Here is a 20,523-nt window from a genome sequence, read left to right as displayed (position 1 = left end):
TCATTTAATTATGCATTGTCACATAATTAAAAAAATATGACTTCTAAGAAAATTATTGTGAAAGTCAGACTTTGTTAACAACACGACAATATTTGATTAGAATTACAATATATAAAAAGTATTTTAAGAATGTAATATATATTCAAATATTAAATATTTATGAACATCCGATAATTCTTTTCCTCATCTTTAAAATAATAGCATGCAACTTCGCACATATTTAATATAATAAATATGCCTACTACTTACCTTAAGAATTTCTCATTCAGATTATTTTTGTCATCCATATAAATCATCGTTTCTCAAGCATCTTCTTTGCCATATAACACCAGCAGGGAAAACATTGAATACTTTCTTCATGAACAAAGTTTTGTTATTTTTTTTTTTTCTCAATCCCATCCCACGAAAAATAGATTAATAAAAAAGAGAGGGAGGGAGAGGAAAAGTGGAGAAAAAAGAAGAAAGAAAATTGTGGATAGAAAATAATTTTATATTTAAAAAAAAAAAAAAAAAAAACACCGAAAATTTCCTATTTGTCTAAATCCAAAATCAGCTATTATTGTTATCAAAAAAAAAAAAAAAAAATCAGCTATTATTGACAACTTCAGCTTGCTTTGTCCCGACAGAGAAGAACTCAGCGATAACTTCTAGTGGAATGCCTTTGGTTTCTGGAACTTTAAAGAAGACAAACATCCAAGCTATGATGCACACGACCGCATACATACCAAAAACACCAACAAGGCCTACGGAATTAAGCAAAAGTGGGAGTGTGTAGGTGACTATGATGTCACCAATCCAAAAGGTAAGAGCACATATAGCAATGCAGAGACCACGAACTCGTGTAGGGAAGATCTCTGCACAAAGGATATTAGGAATTGGGCCAAATCCCATGACAAAGAAACACAAGTAGACAACAACACTCATGGTTGATATACATGCATTCACAGTACTGCCCAAATCCACAAGACTCCCTAGGACAAATATCAGAAGCGATATTATCAAGACGGGGATTGTACTTAGCAGCAAAGCCCTGAAGCAAAAAAATATTTGAATTAATACTGCAAACTTCGTGAACACAAACAAGTAATGGGGTAATAAATACACAAATAATTAAAACGGGTTAATAAAGGTCACAAATTCAAGAATTGTCTGTAATGATGGATTTATGGTCAGATTTTAAAACCCTGCAATGTTTTATATAAGGGTTTAATGTGTGTCATTTAAAAATATACAACTTGTTTTTAGTGACTTACACATAGTATGACCGGCGGTCATACTCTATGTAATTTTTATTTTTTTATTTTTTTTCACTTTATACGTCAGCGATATGACTGAAGAGAGAGTATGACCGGTCAAACAATAATAGAGATCAAAATGACTTACACAACTTGTGTCATGTTAAATGATACTTCTTTTTCCCTTTATATAATCACAAAAATCATTGATAGGACCTCAGAAATATAGCATACATATTAATAGAGATCACCATGGGAATAATATTTCATCAAACAACTCCAAAAGGCCTTGCAATTGTACTATTTGAATATAGATTTTATTAATTTCATGTTAAAGGAGATAAGTTATCTCATGTCATAGAGACAAACTTGTGGGCTCCACCAACTAAAAAAGAAAAAGAAAAAGGTGACACAGTTATCGAAGGATGTGTATGAGAAAAAATTTATCTCATATAACATAAGAATAGTTTTTCCCTTTGAATATACTAGTTATCATGTACGGATTATTTAAATTAAATATTTATGAACAAAGTTTTTTATTTAATAAATAAATATTTAGTACATATTTAAGTAAACATTGTTGCCTAGCACTTACTGTCATAGAGCATTGCTTATCACTCTCAGATGAAATTTCCTTAAGATTGATACTACATATAATGCACCGTCACTTTAAAAAATCTGACGTGTCATGTTTGACATTTCTCGACATTTTAACATGCATTGTAGAGACAAAAAAAATTTAAAGATTGTGTTGCATTTTTAGTTCCAACATTGGATTATAATTATCATTTTATTGCATTTTTTATAAATATTTGTTATATCTTATATTTATTTACATTGACGGATATTATAAATTTAGCTTTTTTTTGGTTAAATTATTGAATATTAAATATAATATATACCATATAAATTAAAAATATTATTTAATATCAAAATATATTTTAACATGTCAAAATTTAATATTTTTAAAATTAATATATTTAAATGTCGTGTCATATCATGTCTCGTATGCTATCCCGATTTCAGTACAATATAGGATAGCACTTCGCAAGAGTAATAAAGTCAAATCCAAGTTGTTATTGAAATACCAATCTAAGCTGCAAAAGATTCGAGTAAAGCACGTACAAGAAAAATAAAGCAATGAAAATAGTATGTTCATGAATCATGAGAATAGCGGTGTGCTAAAAGTCAAAGAATCCAATAGAATTATATTTTTTTAAACCAATTTAAGAACCAAACTATTTTATGTAAAGGAAATCATTCTCTTGTGTAATAGAAAAAAGCAATCTCATATTACTCATCATTCGAGTTTTGTGCTGCATGTTTTTATTTTTTTAATAAATATGAATCTCATCACATCTTGAGTCTATAATATGAGATATCACATCTCCATCAACATGGAAAATAAAAATCTTTATATAAAACATGTTCAAGAACCGAGCCACTTTGTCCATATCGTTTCTTTTTTCCTTAACTATTAGTATTTTTTATTGGGAGGAGTTATATTTACTATCTCTTACTATCAAATTTTAACCGTTGATTTTCGTCAATCTAACGGTTGTAATTTATTGAAAATTAACAATTAATTAATAAATATGACCCAATAAATTACAATCGTTAGATTAACGGAACTCAACGGTTAAGATTTAATAATAAAAAGAATAAGAAAAAGAGATAATAACTATAATCTTCTCTCTTTTTTATTTTTTATTTTATTTGTTTACTTTAAAATCGGCTTGAAACCAAAACAGGTTCCTAAAAAAGTAAAACCAGTTTGATTAGTCGAAGCAAACCACTAAAACGGATTTAGTTTTTGAATTAACTCATTAAAACTAGTTCAGTTTTGCATAAAAATTCGAACCGAACCAAACTCTCTGCACCCTAACCAAAAATGCCGTCAAGCATACATCCCCTTGTTGAAACATATATCTTTAACATTTAAGAGAGAAGCCAACGGTAAATAAGAGGAAGATGTGTACCTTCTGCCAGATATATCCATGAGCCTCATGGCAACAGCTATACAGGGTAGCATCAACAAGGTTGTAACAGTGCTTATAAGCAAAGACGCAGAAATAGAACTAAGGCCCAGGTTTGAAAGAAGATAACCAACACCTGCCTGTTCAAGAATTTGAGGTGTGTAGTAGAGCACCCCATTTATACCAGAGAACTGCAATGTTCAAAGAGAAGTTTGATGACAGTCAGGTATAGCTTTTCACCAGGTTCAAGGTGAGGTATAATTGGTTAATGATGTTCAAAGAGTGGTTAGTGACTAATCATCCATTGACTTAGTTAAGCACTTATGTCAATTGTTCCAGAACCGGAAATATTTTTACCGAGAGTAAACTTTTTGTAAATTTTCCTTTATGCATTCTACATGTCTAGAGAAACTATAGGGTAAAATACCTATAGTATCTATAGCTATGACCACAACCATGGCTATAGACACTATAAGGGCTCTATGGTAGACACTATAAGCGTAAACATTATAGGTTGAAACCACATATTGGTAGACAATAGCCTATAGGCGATAGAGCCAAAATATATGAAGGGATGAAGGGAGGACGCTAAATAGTATGCAAGAAGTATATTTATCTCGCACTATCATCACTTATTAATGTAGCACTATTTGTACATTTTATAATAGAAAACCACAAGCATAAAGGACTCTAGTAACACTGCCTACTGTCCTGGTAAGAGAAATTCCCAAATCAAAGCACACAAACTTCATATTTGTCAAAATACATATATTCATATATACCAAAACAAAGACGTACTATATGCTCATCTTTGGAACTCCAATAAGAATGGGTAAAACAACTTTTTATCTAAAAGAAAACTTTTGGGGAAAATGAGGTTTGGCTTGATTCACAAATTGCCTCAGCTTTGATGCTAGTTTACAATAAGTTTTTCTGCATTTAGGGAAGAGCGGTAACGAACACAGTGACTCAAAGAAACTATGTATGAACAGAATACAGAGGGCATCCTATAAAATCTATAACTAAGCTGAACACAAAACTGCACGAGTGTAGAATTAAATCCTGCCCTTGCCTATTCAATGTTTTCAAGAAAGTGAACAAGATGAAAACAAGCACCAATAAACATGACTTGGATACAAAACCATGTAATGCATCATCACAAGATAATAAAAGAATATAGAAGTATTGAAGTACAATACGAAAAATATGTCATTTACCTGCTGAAGAATTTGAATCCCCACCCCAACAATCAACGCATGCTTCACTCCAGGTTCGAAAAGGTCACTCCAACTTGGCCCTTTTGCAGCTGTTTCGGATGGATGAATCATAGCTGGTCCAAGTGGCTGCTGATGCATAAGTTCCTTGTTATAAAGGGCTGGCTGACTTACCAGAGCTGCAACCTTAACAATGTCACCAACTGTTGACACATCACCACCTGGAAGAGAAATCAGAGACCCGCGTCTAGAGCCAGGAGCACCTTTTTGGTGTAAATACACTCTCTTGAAACCACCTTCCTTATTCCCATCTTGGCCTTCTCTTTCAGACCATTTCCATGCTAGCTTCCATCCACCACCAATCCCTGCATTATTCTCAGCAGCTTCTGCAGCATTTCCTTGCAAAAGACTAGTACTACCTTGCCTCATGCTTAAAAGGCTACCATGAGTTGGAGGAGGCATGTCCTTATCAAGACTTGTTGGTTGACGTGAGATCAATGGACTCTGCAAATTTTCATCAGAATCATCGGCAGCAACATCAGAGACATAATCATCACCCTCTCTGGCAAGGCTTTCTTCGTCAAAATCTTCACTACCAGGTTGATTTCCCCCAACACTAAACATGCTTCCAAAGTGTGGAAAAAGGGTGCTTCTCATGCTTCCTGCTTCCGGGAGCTTCTCATGGATACTACCAAAGAGCTTCACTAGAGGGTCCACTAGACCACTTTGATTTGCCATGCTTCCCTTCCTAGATACAAGGCCAATAAAACTTTGTCCACTTACAGGTCTAGCAAACCAGGATAGACCTTGTTCTTGCCCATACAATTTGATGTGCTCTTTTCTTGCTGATGGATCCTCTGCATCATTGAGTTCATTGGCTGGACCAATTATGTACTCTTCTATAGCTGTATCACCCCCAACTCCAAGACCCTCAACCAGTAAAGCCATCTCACCTGCTCATGGCCAAGGACAGTTACCATTGAAATCATGCATATACACCAAATTAATTGTCATTTGAATCAAAAGCAAGCAAACAAAAAGAAATTACTAGGTATATAAAAATCCGGAAGCAACAACTAATAAAATAAAATAAATGCATCTACACTAAGAGAATGAGCCCAAAAAACAATGATGATTAACGATTAATGATACTACTACTATTCGATTAAAGTTTTCACAATTGTCTATTTTTTTTTTTTCAATAGTTTTGATGTAATCACGAATAACACAAATATTTCTATTTTTTCATTTGAATGCTTAAGTTTTTATATACCCCCCCTCCTTTTTTTTTAATACAACGGTTACAAGAAGCTTTAAACTTATGACCTCATGCAACTGATACACAACAATGAATTGGATATTTCTGATCCATTTTACACAACAATTTCAGACACTGACTAGACTGTGATAACAGTCTATTGTTCATTCTTGTTAACTATCAAGTTTCATTCTCTGTCTGCATGTAGTCCTTTAACAACTCAAATGAATAGTATTTTTTGTTAAATGCAGCAAATTAGGGTCATAGATTACAAACACAATCACTAAACAGTAGTCCTGAAAAATGAAAAACTGATTCACATCCAGCATCAGCTGGGTTGCATTCAGAGTTGAAGGGACTTCAAAACAATCCTACATAGCATATATAGTTAGTCTCTGTAACTATAAGACAAGTCAAATTGCATCAACCTAAGATCTGAATTGAACTCCAAAGCAGTAAAAACAAAGGAGAGAAACAAAAAACGCATAACTAACCAGCGACATCTTCTTTGCCACGAAGCTGTTGCAAAACCTTCTTGGCCTCAAGCATCCGACCTTTACTGACAAGCCATCTTGGAGACTCAGGCAAGAAGAATAGCGTCAGTACAAAATAAAAGAGAGAGGGAATTGATAGAACACCCAACATGAGTCTCCAGTTTGGGGTCTTCATGAGTGACATACCAAACACCATACAATAGGAGAAAAGCATTCCAGCAGAACCAGTGAACTGTGGAAGCGTATTGAGTAATCCCCTAATCTCAGTTGGAGCTGTCTCAGATATATAAAGAGGTACCAAGGTAACAGCCAAACCAATACCAAACCCATCTAAAAGCCTTGCAAAAAGGAGTACATAAACATTTGGAGACCATAGCATCACAAGAGAACTAACAAAATAAAGGATTGAGGAGATTATCAACATAGGACGTCGACCTAGCAAGTCTGATAAGGTTCCAGAGCATGTAGTAACCACAGTGGCTCCAATAAGTGACATAGCCACAATTAAACCTTCTAATGTGGGTTCACTTTCTAATTTAAATTCCCTCTTTATGTACAAAATGGATCCTGCAAACAAAAAATAAAGCAAGATAAATGATGAAGATGTAACGTTGACTTGGCTAATCAAATGCAAAATCTCACAAAAATGGGAAAACAGAAAATGACCTGCAATTGTAGCATTATCCCATCCTTGCAGCAAGTTACCAATTGTAGCAGCAACGGCAACAAGAACAGCTCCACTCATTTTTTTTCCTTTTACAAAAGAATTAAATTCGAGAGAGTTGGGGGCATGAGGGTGAGATTGCTCTTTCTTTCAATTTCTCAAATGATTAACTGATACTAGGTAGGTGTAGCGGCACCACAATAACACGTCAACGGCAAAACAAGACAAAGTAAAATAATGCGAACATTAAAGTAATCGTTTCCAGTCTCACATCATGCTTGTTTTGAAACAGAGGTTCCTTAGTGGACACCTACACTTGTTGCTTGGAATTCAGTTACATATATATCAAAGGATCATCACTCACGCGACACGACATGACACACGCTGTTAAGAGGCATGGAACAAATAATGTAGTATTAATAATATAGTAATATTAATATAATACAAACATCTACTCTCCCACTTAACATGCTGCTATCTCTGTTGTCTACTATCTGCTATATGCTTGCATAGATCGTACCCACGCTTCTGCAAATATAAAAGTTGATGTGAATTAAAATTACAGGGAACTCCAAATTTAATGTCATCATTGGAGGAGGAGGGAGATCGACCAAAGTGCTACTCTTTAAAAAAATTTTTTACCCCAAATGTCTTGTGAAGAGTAATTTTTATCAGACCGTCAAAATGTGTCACTCACTGGCGGAGGCAATTCGCTACCGGTCGTAGCGAATTAAGTCACGTGTAAGTCTGATAACAAATATTGTTCACATGATATTTGGATAAAAAATTTAGTGGCACTTTGGTCACTGTTGGAGGAATCAATTTTAACTTTATTTTCCTTTAATCCACTCACTATTACAAAGACCAACATTTTGAAGTTTTAATGTCTCATGTGTAATTTAACATGATGATCATGTCATGTGGGAAGATCTTACCCATTAATAATTAAATCAAAGATGATGATTATGTAACTTCCTATCTTTATATTTTTTTCTCTCCTTTCTTATCACCATTAACTCACTTATGTATGGTTATGATTGCTCAGATGACATGATCATATTAATTAGCACACGCGGAGGATTCACTTCCAATTTTAATATTTATTTTGTATTCGGTTGCAACAAACCAGAGTGACGCAACTCAACACTAAACAGCCCCACTTTTTGGTTGGCTTTTTGGTGCGGTTGCGGTTGTCCAGATCATAGCACGTTCATCGAGCACCTCTTACCCTTGCAACTTGTAAGATAAAGTATTCAACAATGATAATAGTCCTTACTTTTGATTACTTAAAATACACAACACATCAATTGTATTTGGAATAATATGAATCATGGGTATGAAAACATATAAAGTATTCGAACGAGACTGCACTCAAAAAATTTTAGTTTATGAATCGAATCACTTTATATAAAATCCATTCATGAATTAAATCAAGTTATTCGAATTAATTCAAGAATTAAGGGAAACTATTCTTTTACTTTAAAGATTATCATTTTTATTTTATTTATTTATTTATAATTTTTCTTGCCCTAAAACCTGCTCAAAACCGATTAAAAACAGTTTTGCAATCCAAGTTAATTCGTAAAAAAATAAAAATAAATCTAATTCCATTTCCAAATCAAACCTCTAAAATCAATTCGATTTCCCAAACCAAATTATTAAAACTAATTTGGCATCGAAAATGAATCAAACCACGACCAACTAATATGAACTAAATTGATTTCACTTTATTTAAAAATTTATTCAAAGCATCATTAAAAAAAGTGTGATTTAAATTCATTTAAAACTCAATTTTCAATCATCCTCTTTATTTAAATAACTTACTTATGATCACACAAAAAAAGTACTTTATTAACCATATTTAAAATGTATTAAATGGTTAAAATTATTAAATCAAGCAGTTAAAACTAAATCTATATTAACTTATGTTCAATTAAATTTAAGTAAATTTTTAAAGAGGTATGATAATCTTACTACAAAATTTTTTTACTATTACTTTAATCACATTGGATTAGAGAAAAAGTTGAATGAAGAGAAAGAAAAGAAAAATAACTTTTGAATCCAATAGTGATTAGAGTGGTAGTAGAAAAAATTGGTAGTAAAAAACTAAAAATAGATTGGCAAAAAAATTAATATATTGCATTTTAAATAAAAAATTACAAATTTATGGCTATTTTGAAAATATTTACGGGTATATAGCAGTGTGTCACGCCCAATTTGGACTGTCCCCACATACTAACACGAGACTTTTCAGCATGCTTTATCCTCACTCGCATACTTCCCGGGAAAACTTCCCAGGAGGTCACCCATCCCAGAATTGCCCCACATCAAGCATGCTTAACTATGGAGTTCTTCCGTTCCGGGCTACCGAAAAGTAGATGCATCATGTTAGTATAGGTAGTACCAATTAATTCTTATAAGTCATTCCCAACTGTATCGTCCCATACCAGCATAGTCTCTGGAATCCCTCTTTTTCGGGTGTTGATTCGATTCATTCATGTACCCCCGTCCCTAGAAGTCTGCCAGGAGCCGCTCCTTGTCCATGCCCTTTCGCACCGGCGATCACTCCCCGCCCTCGTCAGCGCCCGGGATGTTACATGCCCACCAGCTTCCGTCTGGTTCGTCCTCGAACCACACCGTACTGGATGAGAGGCCCTGCTCTGATACCATAAAATGTAACACCCCGTTCTAGAACCGGTTTGTTAACATCGCATTATGATATTAAGCGCAGTTACAATCACATTGGCTCAATTAAAAATCCGGATAAATTTTTCTTTTTAAAACGACGCCGAATTTAAAATATCCAATTGCGTGATTATAACCATATTACTTTGCGGAATCAGATAAATCAAGCTTAACATCATGTTCTTATTCCATTTTTAAAACCATTAATTTACTTCTTATTTATTTCACAACTTCTACTATATTGTAGATCTCTTCGTTAGCTACGCGTGGTTTCAAACCGCTTCCCATTTGGAGCACTGTAGCCCAAGTTATGACAATTGGAAGCAACACAAGAGAGGGTTGATAACAGGCCCCGCGCGCTTCAGCGCGCTACCGGGTACTCAAGCGCACGTTATCGGGCGCTAAAGCCTCCATCTGGGCGCTTAAGCGCACAGAGGCAGGAAGCATCAGGTCTTTCAGTATAAATGGGCGCTTAAGCGCGCACCAGGGCGCTCAAGCGCGCTACCCTGGGCGCTTAAGCCCCCATTTGGGACGTTTTAGCGCGCAGAGGCAGAAGCATCTCCTCCTTCAGCGGCTAAGGGCGCTCAAGCGCGAACCAGGGCGCTCAAGCGCGCAACCCTGGGCGCTTAAGCCCCCACTCTGGGCGCTCCAGCGCGAGGAGGCCGAAAGCATTGGCTCTCACAGGGGCAGCAGGGCGCTAAAGCGCGCTCCAAGGCGCTAAAGCGCGCTGCCAGGGAATTCCATTACCCTCATTTTTCATGTCCAAGTCTAGGGGAAGATGCATCCCCATTCCAAACCCCAATGGTTCATGCCTCAAAACTTAATCCTAGCACTTATCCAACCTCTCCTCATGAGATTTAGCTAGAATTTGGGCAGCATAACCTTTGTTTTCTCAATGTTTCCCAATTTAAACAAAAGGTACCTAATTGATTCTCAGCCCAACCAATTCAATAACTCAATACATAAAAGCATGCATATATTGAATTTCAAGTAGGCATCATTTACAGTACATACTCATTACAAGTCATGGAACTTAGCTTACAAAACACTATGATCATTCCCTTGGCTCCCATCAACAAAAGAGATGACCAAAGGCATGAGCATAGGCTAAGTCCATTCCAATATACAAATCATAAATCTATCATTGCCTATTAATTACAATTCTATACATGTGAGCTACAAAACAACATGTATAATCTCAGAAAAATGCAACACTTCATGCATATGCTAATCCAGATATGGCCATTTGCCACCAGAGGCTCCTGCAGCATCCTTACCTGAAAGGGGGTCCCCACAACACGAGGTGAGATATACGAATATATCCAGTAAACCAGGGGTCCTTGGAGCATCTCTCCACCCCACAGTTCCATATCAGTATAATAGCAATAAAAACAATAATGCAGTAAATACATATCTATGCAAAGTGCAATACATCTCCAGGAGAAATCCCTCGAGCTCTCAAGCTGTCCTAAGGAAACTCAGATGCAAATAGTCCCACTGGCCAGCTAACTACCAAGTATGATTTACGCATCGTCATGCAACATACCAACATAGGGAAACACCATCCTATGCCACACCAAATGCATACACATACGTATAACAAAGCATTACACTAGTTTATTGCATTTATATACACAATCACAACCTCTACCCTTTCAGGGCTTGGTTGAACAGTCAAGGGAATTACACCCAAGGTCTGAAGGCTTACCTCAATGCTTCAGTCAACCTTTGTTCACCACCAACAGGTTCCACAGTTAGTCAATTACAATACTCCACTTCTCAAACAAAACCTACACAAGGTTTAATGCAATTAACACATATTGCATCCAATAACATCTCATAGCTATCAACCAAGCTATACAATTCATACCAAACACAAGCATGAACTTACCTATCCAATGGAGCTAATCAAGCTCCATAGCTTGCTCCAATGGTTGGTCTCTCAAGGTTGGTCCAATTGCCTCAATCTTAAACAACACCAAGGCATAATCAACAACCAACCAAACCAAACCATTTATTAACAATGCAAGAAATTCAACATCTAATTGTCATATTCTTGCCATTTTCCAAATATACTCATTTAGCTATCTAAGCTCATTTTCACCGATTAAATGTCGTTCCTAGCATTTTTCACAACATGCTCTAAGCTCCATTCTTCCTAGAACATAGCTAATTTAACAACATTTTATCAAAAACCCTAAAACACTATTCATAAACCCTAACTCATGCAATTTTCCATGAAAATAAGGTTCAAGGGGTAGAATCTTACCACCAATGGTTGCACAACCAAGCAAGGAGCGTTCCTCAAGCTCCCATGGAGGTAGAAATTCCCAAAACCCCAAAATCTCACAAAGGGCCGAATTTTTGAGAGGTAATATCTCTCTCCACAATGCTCCCCACTCAAAACTAAGCTAGGATTATGAAAGAGGGGAAGATTTAGAGTGGTTTAGGCTTTTGAATCACCCAAAACGGTTGGGATTTTCTCCCACCTCTCTCTCTTCTTCTCTCCCCCTTTCTTCTCCTTCTCCTTCTTCTTCTTTTCTTCTCTGATTGCTCGACGGGAAAATGGGGAGGGAATTGGGTTCTTTTTGTGTTTTTAAGTCACTTACTAGTTGAGTGGCTTATGTGGGTATTGGTTCATCTATCTATTCAACTCCATTAATTACTAAACTTTACCCAAAAGTCTGGAATATTATTCTAAGAATATTTATAATTTTATTTTTATATTTTGGGCACTTTCGCCAGTATCCATTTATACCTCTTAATTTTCACTGAGTACACTTTTTAACTCCAAAGTGACTCAGATTCACTTAATTAAGCCTTATACTTAATTTTACTCACTAATACATGCTTAATTATTTAATTACATGTAATTTGCTCATTAATTAGGTTAGGGCTATTATATCACCCAAGAAAGCAGTCACGTCTAATTTAGGCGTAACTCATCTGGTGTTGACACGTGGCAAAAAAAAAAATTAACAATTTAATAGTAAAACTTCTGAAGGCTATAACTTTTGACTCAGGTCTCCGAATCAGGTAATTTTTTTTTGATTCCTCATAACTTTTGAGATCTACACAATGACACCACATTTGTTATATTTTATCTCTCACAAACACAATTTGAATTTACAACAATAAGACTTTATCTTAGAAGACGTAGTCTGAAATTAATGATGGCATCAAATTGGATTATCAAATATGAAATTAACTAAAAAATTGTTTTTCAAAAGCCCCAAAATAATTTAATGAATACTCTGAACGAAATTTTATCATGAACTTTAGGTTCTATATGTAAATTTAGAATTATTTTAATAAATAAATAAAAATTAGATCTTATAATCATATATGTATAGCTTTGATACCAAATGATGAAGATAATTTTTAACTCATTGGTCAAACCCAAGAGCATGAACAAGAAAATGCTAATGCATGGAGGACTAGTATAATTTTAGATATGTGAAGAGTTGTTGCTAAATAATTTTGAATGTTTGTTAAAAATTATATTATGTTTTATTGATTGAGAAAATTATATTAGATTTTATTATTTTATTAATATCATTGCATTTCTTTGTTATTTTTTTTATTGACTCTTGTAATTTTGAATGTTTGTTAAAAATTCATATGGTTGTTTAAAATCTTATAAATCCATATTGTCCTTTCAAATCTTATAAATTCTATTAAAATCCTTTGAAATCTAATCTTATGAAATATTAATTGTAAAAAATATCTTTTAAAAAAATCTTTAAAGTCCGTCCAATTTTAAATAGTCTTCTAAAATCTATAAGATTCTTTATCTCAAAAAAGTCTTTGAAAATTCTAATCCAATACACCCCCCCTAAGTATTCTTATTTATAGATAGACTAATCCACTTTGGTACCATCATTAATTTCAGACCACGACTTATAAGATAAAGTCTCATTGTTGGAAATTCAAATTATGTTTGTGAGAGATAAAATATATCAAATGAGATGTCATTACGTAGATCTCGAAAAGTTATCTGGAATAAAAAAAAATTACCTGATTCGGATATCCGAGTCAAAAGTTATGGCCTTCAGAAATTTTACGATTAAATTGTTAATTTTTTGTGACTCGTGTCAATACCAGACGAGTGAGCCTAAATATTAGGCGTGACTGCCTCTTAGGTGACGCCTAAGTTAGGCCTAACGTGTGACACCCAAATTGGACATGATATTATGCAATAAATATATAATTATTTTAAAAATAGTCATAAATTCATAATTTTTATTTAAAAAACAATAGATTATTTTTTTTGCCCAACTTCTTTGCTTAGATTTTTGGGGAATTCTTTGGTCCCGCGACATTAGATCCAATTTTTCTGTTTTATAGATTTTGAAAAGCTCTCATTCCATATGATTAAATTTCATTGAGCCATGAAATGTAATCCGTGATACACATTTTTGAGCCATGCAGAAAAAGCAAACTCCCATGCAATCCATGCAAAATGTGTGTCACAGATTATATTTCATGGCTCAATGAAATATAATCTGCGACACATTTTTCTTATACTGTATAATTTCCCTATTAGGGGCCGGGGTTGCTGACACTTTCCTCGTATTGTATATTGACACATCGGGTGAATGGTATCTAGATAGTTTGCATTTAACTAACATTCTTTTATACTTTTTTGGTCGTGTCTTATGATCGTTTGAAAGTTTTGCCTTGTTTGCTTTCATTCATTCTGGTTAGGTCCCACATAGAAAAACATTATTCTTTTGCACCAAAATCTGGAGTGCGATATGAAGGAGTTTATATAATAATAGAGAATTGCCAGCGTAAAAACGGAAAACAAGTGAGATAATCGTAACAATCATTGTATTTATTCAAGTACATTTACATTTAATGAAGCCAAAAAATTCTTTACTAGATAGCTTTTGATAAACTTATTCACGAATAAGCTTTTCTGTGATAGGGTTGCAAGGTTCACATACTTGTTCGTGAAATGTGACAATGAGCCCGCCCCATGGACGAGGTTGGTACTTTGCAATTGGTTATATTTGTGTGCGAGTTCATGTGTTAATATGGGACTTGAATGTTTATCAAAATAAATAAAAAATAAATAAAATATGGGACTTGAATATTTTCTTTTCGTTAATCTACAGTGATGATCATGGAGACGCTCACGCCCACCTTTGGACATTGAAGAGTTGAATGATGCAATTGATTTAACCGAAAGTGTACAATGGCAGAGATTTCTAACCAAGCGTTAGCTATTTAATGTTGAAATAATGTTCTCTCTAGATTACTATGTTTCGGAGGTAGCAAATCACGGCACACAATATAACGGCCTTAGCCAAAAGGGGAGTAGTGTGTGTGTTGTGTGATTGCATAAAATAGATAAAGAGAGATCAGTCATACGTGTGGTCTTTAGCTCCTATTTATAGAGTTTACTTTTGGACTTAAGTCGTTTGGGTCTTTCAAGGATACGAGTCTTACTCAGGTCCATAACAAAAAAGAAGGTCCTCCATTTAAAACTATGATAAAAATATTTTACATGCTAAGTCTATAAACCTACAGGATCACCTATATCATATTATTTATTTTAAATAAAATAAATAAATTATTATTTTAATAATTTTGAATAATAAAGTAATATTATTTTAATTATTTTTTAATTGTTAAATATCTAATAGACTTAAATAGGCTAACAAACGTAGACCAAAATTTTTATTTTTTAATTATAAGTCAAACCAAATTTATATAATTCGAGTCTACATAAAATTAACAGACAAAGTCAGGCCTGCAGTATTTTACACAAATCTATCTTATTTAAGTCAATATTTAACTCAATTAAGCCAATTTGCACTTCTGATTAAAGCCACTATAGTGATTTACCAAACAAAAAAAAAAAGCCACTATAGTAGTTGAGGGATTTGAATAATCTCCATCAGATCAAATGTCAAACTTCGGTGCCCCTATTGTATAAAAAAAATTGTAGCTCAATTAAGATCCCACCAAGCTATCTATTCTTGGGTACTCTCGAACATTTCGAATATACCTGAATGTTTTTATTTAGTTAAAATTATGTGTCATTTTAAAGAAGGTAAAGTCATGTTATTTTAATAGAGAGAAAGAGATAGATAAAAGAGGAGAGAGAGTTGACAAAAAAAAAATAAAGGTGTGGGTCTCACCTCTTTATGAGAGTAAAATGATATAAGTTGTATCATTTAAAATAATAAACAATTTTCCCTTTTATTTATCATAAACGTTCAAATCTGCACTTGCAAGAGTTAAATATCTGAGTGCACAATACTATTAAAATAACCTCATTTCATTTTATTTTTAAATCTCATCTTATATTTATTATTTATTCCTACAAGTACTTTCAAACATATGCATGGATTTCAGAAATGCTTAGGTTCTCGGAACAGAAATATACGGAACCTGGTAAATTCATAATACAATGAAAGGCGTTGAAGGAAAACTGTGTGAGGAATTTTCTCCCAAGTATTATGGGCTTTGCTTTCTTGGAGGCATGCTTAGTTCTGGCCCTACCCATCTTGCTATAACCCCCCTTGATGTCCTCAAAGTGCATATGCAGGTTCATTCTCCAACTCTCCCTAATTACACACCCATTTGTCCTAAGTTTTTGTGTGTGTTAATTCTATGTTCTAATTCAGTTATCAACTTTGATAAATATAAATAAATAGATTTTTGTAGTTGTTGTCCTATGCTCAAAATTTGTTTCTCACTACTATATATAGGTGAATCCGATTAAATATAATAGCATTGTAACTGGGCTTGCCACCCTTTGGAAAGAAGAAGGACCTTATGCTCTTTGGAGAGGTTGGTCTGGCAAGTTATTTGGATATGGTGTTCAAGGAGGTTTCAAATATGGTCTCTATGAGTACTTCAAGAAGCTTAATTCTGATCTATTCGTGGGTTATAACAGGGATTTCATATTCTTTCTCAGCAGTTTATCTGCTCAGGTTTTAGCTGATGTGGCTCTTGCTCCTTTTGAAGCTGTTAAAGTCCGTGTTCAGGTTCAGCCTAATTTTGCAAAGGGTTTAACTGATGGCTTTCCAATAGTATATAAAACTGAAGGTCTTGCTGGGTAAACTTATCACATAAAGCTTGATAACTTCCTTTTCCTTTATTATTTTTCATTCACCCTTCTTTAATGCTTGTTGTACTCTTATTTTGCAGTTTCTACAGGGGCCTTATTCCATTGTGGAGCCGTAATGTTCCTTGTAAGATCTCTCTTATATTGCATGTGCAAAGTATTTGTTTGCACCAATATCATGATTTCTCAAGTCTTATGTTGCTTTGTAAGACATTGTGTTCTTCGATTCATATAGTGCCTTTTCTCAATGGTCAATTGCTTTAGGGTGAACTTCCAAGATCCTATTTATATTTCAGCCTTGTTTTGGGTTTGTGTCAAAACAAATTTTGGGTTTATGGGGGGGTACTTGATATGATAGGAACAATTAGATTGAGCAATGCAATGCTAATAGAACTCGGCTCTTTTTAGCTTCCATACATACTATGCAGGCTACGTTCCTTTGATGAGTCTTTTCTATTGGGCTAATTAGTACTTGAGCACTGAAATTGTGGAACTTTTTATGATCTTGCGCTTATAAAGAAAGTTGGGTCATGGACTCTTCTTTTGGTGTATAATTTCTAATTAATTAATCCATACAATCTGAAATTTCTCGAAGAGTTGTGCATGTACTCTGAGATTTTCTCAACATAGATGCTTCTTGCAAGCATGTCAGCTTACAGAACTTCATAAGTTTCTTGGCTAAATCTTTATGATATGGTTGAGTTTAATTTTAACATGTCGATATAAAACTTTTTTACACTGTCATCCAATCTTGTATCGAAACATCATTTAATGAGTTTGGCTATATTAACAACTACAAGATATATATAACTCATTAAATGATGCGGCAACACATCATTAGATGCAAGTATAAAACTTTTTACAAGGACAGGGCATCAAAATTTATTTCTATTGTTATTGCTAAAAGTTACTTTTTGGCATACATATACCGTAACCATTACCATGTTTTACACTGTTATTCACATTTATGCTTTCTTATTCTTTGGTTTGACAGTCAACATTGTTATGTTTACGACATTTGAGCATTCAGTGGACCTAATATATAGTAATATCATGCATAGAAGAAAGGAAGATTGTTCTACTGCACAGCAACTTGGTGTGACATGTTTAGCAGCCTATACAGCTGGCGCTGTTGGCACTGTAATTTCCAACCCTGCTGACAATGTTATGACCAGTCTTTATAATAAAAAGGCTCAATCTTTAATGCAAGTAAGTCCGTGTTATACTCTGATTCATACTGAATAAGAAAAATCAACCAGATTAACTTTCTTAGTTTTGCTACTCTTAGGCTATCAAGAGCATTGGGTTCGCGAATTTGTTCACTAGAAGTCTTCCTGTTCGGATGGCTCTTCTAGGTCCAGTTGTTACTTTGCAGTGGTTTTTCTATGACACCACAAAAGTGCTCTGTGGACTGTAAGTGGATATTGCTTATCAATTTCTCTGTACTATAGTAGTGATATAATTGTTTTGTCAAATTCTAATTTTTGTTTCTCTGTGATCCTCTGGATGAATTAATGATTTAGAAGTTGAGGCTTGTACAATCAAAAATTTAGATGCACATTGATATAGGTTGTGTTTCTGTTAAGCGATCCTTTCATTAGGTGATATTTCTTTCATGACAAGTAGCAGCATCTGAAATATTTTATATTCATCAGAAATCTAATAACTTCAGAAAACTTACAATTTATCCCCCATGAGATACACCTTTCTAAAAAGGCTCTGCTAATGAATTTTTGCTAACACTAAGACTAAACCCCCTCGACATTTGGATTTAACTGAAAAAATTCCAGTTAAATATAACATCCCAGGTGCACGTGACATGCATATGAGCTTCCAAACACATTTTCAACTTCTTTTTTACTCCTCCTTTGATGGAGAAACATGAAAAACTGTGTGCTTTAGATACTAAACCTACATTTTATCCATGTGCAGATGCATCGCACTACCAACCAGAAACCCATCCTGACTAATTCAATGCATACAATTGAACACCAAATCAAGCACCTCTATTTGCACCAAATCTGAACCTGAACCACCTCTATTTGCACCAAACCTGAACCCAAATGCAGCACCATAAGGAGCACTAAATGCAGAAGCAAAATCTGACCATGCCATCATATTACAGCAGTGATAGCCCCAACAGGACATGCCCAAGAAAGAAACATCCTTAGGAATTCCTCTCCTGGTTAGGATTTAATCCTTGGGGCCATCAGGGATCCACTCATTATTCCAACACCGTGAAGTAAAGGTTTGCTTAACCTTTATATCGTAGTTGACAGCTTTCTTACACTAGATCACTAGATTGCCATTACTAATGCACTCATTATCCTCTCCTTGTTTAAGACTCTTGGATTTTGAGAATTCTTAAACAGCTGCAGGCGTGGTGGTTCTATGGGGGGCGGAGTTTTTGAGCCATAAAAGAAGCATTCCATCTTTGCTTCCCACCCCCCCCCCCCCCCCCCCCCCCCTCTCTTTTTTGAAGCTATGGTAGGTGCAAATCGACAAATTGAAGAGGTGGAATCTAGGGCACATAACTTTTCATATTTCTGCATCAATGGAAGATTGGAGAGACAGTTGAAAATGGGTTTGGAAGTTCAGATGTGTTTGCCTCAGACTTAGATTTAACTGAAAACATTAGTTTTTAGTTAAATTCAAATGTCACATTTTCAGTCAAATCCAAATGGCACATTCTTCATTTCAGTTAAAGCTTGTGGTATTTTTATTGTCTCACGGGGTAAATTGTAATTGCCCAATAAATTTTGACACTACATTTCTGATTTTCATGCTAAGCTTCTGATAGTTTGTTTTGGATGAAGAGAAATTGGTTTGTAGTGCACATAGTTTCATATTATCGATGTCTCAGCAAGCATGGTAAAAATAGTTTCATACACCATTTGGTTTTTGTGGTCTCCGATCCAATTATAGACATGTTCTTTATGCACACAGCTGCCTTTAGTTATGTTGCATATATATTTTATTCCAGGACTATTCGTTGGTGTACAATTTAAACTTTTAATATTCTTTTAAGGCAATCAGATATTAATTGGCTCCTTCTGTGTGTTTTGCCCTTTAGGCCTACTAGTGGAGGGCTTGCGAGAAACCTGGAGGAAGCCAAATTGTAGTTTGAGCTCAAGTATCTTTGGTTCAGTCTTGTGTGTCTGAATTTTTTTTTAGTACTATTTGTTTTTCGTTTAATCGAGATTAGGATAGATTAGCTGTTCGAACTTGAATATGCAGTCTCAAATTAAAGTTGTAAGGATCAGTAACCTTTATTCACCCCAAGCTCATAGGGAATTTTTGTTCCCATAATGGGCTTGTTGAAAATAAACAACCTCATACATCGATCTTTACCCATTTGATGAATGCTTGCAATTGGAATTTATGACTGTCTTCCATTTGTGTAAAACACATATTATGCACTACACGGAGTGAAGCAGAATCAACAACTTTTGAAGCCTTCATTTCCCACAAGGTTATTTTGGGAGTATTCCTCATCGATTATGTCGGTGGCTATTGAAGAAAACAGCAGGGATCTCAACTAATGCAGTTGAAACCGAGCACCCATCAAATATACTTTCATTTTGTTTTTTCATTTAATGTATTCTGATCAAGTAATTATGAGGATGTAATAGATTTATTAAAAATGTTGCATTGATTCATACAATTTGATATAGACAAATAAATTCTAAAAAATGTAATGTACTTTTCACATCAGCCAAACTATCTTTTTTTCAAAATCTTTTTATAATTTGTGTTTTAAGAAGATATATCCGATCCATGGAAGCATTTATGGCTGAATGAATAATGTAGTAAATTTAGAAATAGACAAGTGGCAATATGATATTCAAGGAATTACAATAATAACCGTGCCCCAAAAAAAAAGTGTCCATTGCTAGATAAACTTCTTATTGAATCA

The 20,523-nt window shown here is 34.5% G+C and overlaps 2 protein-coding genes across 2 annotated transcripts; one reads left to right on the top strand and one right to left on the bottom strand.

Annotated features, from left to right (window-relative positions):
• Window positions 1-585: 585 nt before the first annotated feature.
• Window positions 586-6,922, bottom strand: LOC133310455 (monosaccharide-sensing protein 2-like). The gene is made up of 5 exons (XM_061511391.1): window positions 6,844-6,922; window positions 6,178-6,744; window positions 4,429-5,378; window positions 3,215-3,402; window positions 586-1,030 (listed from the first exon to the last, which is right to left on the bottom strand). Exons 1-5 carry the CDS (start codon window positions 6,920-6,922, stop codon window positions 586-588), a joined length of 2,229 nt encoding a protein of 742 aa, XP_061367375.1.
• An 8,991-nt stretch (window positions 6,923-15,913) lies between these two features.
• On the top strand, window positions 15,914-20,251 carry LOC133310441 (mitochondrial phosphate carrier protein 1, mitochondrial-like). The gene is made up of 6 exons (XM_061511378.1): window positions 15,914-16,085; window positions 16,249-16,598; window positions 16,691-16,734; window positions 17,602-17,816; window positions 17,896-18,020; window positions 19,681-20,251. Exons 1-6 carry the CDS (start codon window positions 15,948-15,950, stop codon window positions 19,727-19,729), a joined length of 921 nt encoding a protein of 306 aa, XP_061367362.1. The 5' UTR covers window positions 15,914-15,947; the 3' UTR covers window positions 19,730-20,251.
• Window positions 20,252-20,523: the final 272 nt, after the last annotated feature.

The sequence above is a fragment of the Gastrolobium bilobum genome, unplaced genomic scaffold (assembly GCF_033153095.1).
Source record: "Gastrolobium bilobum isolate Gb01-03AN ecotype WA unplaced genomic scaffold, APGP_CSIRO_Gbil_v1 utg50887, whole genome shotgun sequence".
Lineage (NCBI taxonomy): Eukaryota > Viridiplantae > Streptophyta > Magnoliopsida > Fabales > Fabaceae > Gastrolobium > Gastrolobium bilobum.
The sequence above is the reverse complement of the archived record's forward strand: the minus strand, read 5'-3'. Positions and strand labels throughout refer to the sequence as shown.

Coding starts and splice junctions, on each gene's coding strand:
- LOC133310441 (XM_061511378.1), top strand. CDS start 15,948: ATGAAAGGCGTTGAAGGAAAACTGTGTGAGGAATTTTCTCCCAAGTAT. Junction 16,735..17,601: donor GTGGAGCCGTAATGTTCCTT/GTAAGATCTCTC, acceptor TTGGTTTGACAG/TCAACATTGTTATGTTTACG. Junction 17,817..17,895: donor AGGCTCAATCTTTAATGCAA/GTAAGTCCGTGT, acceptor TGCTACTCTTAG/GCTATCAAGAGCATTGGGTT.
- LOC133310455 (XM_061511391.1), bottom strand. CDS start 6,922: ATGAGTGGAGCTGTTCTTGTTGCCGTTGCTGCTACAATTGGTAACTTG. Junction 5,379..6,177: donor TGGCAAAGAAGATGTCGCTG/GTTAGTTATGCG, acceptor GGCCATGAGCAG/GTGAGATGGCTTTACTGGTT. Junction 3,403..4,428: donor GGATTCAAATTCTTCAGCAG/GTAAATGACATA, acceptor TGAACATTGCAG/TTCTCTGGTATAAATGGGGT.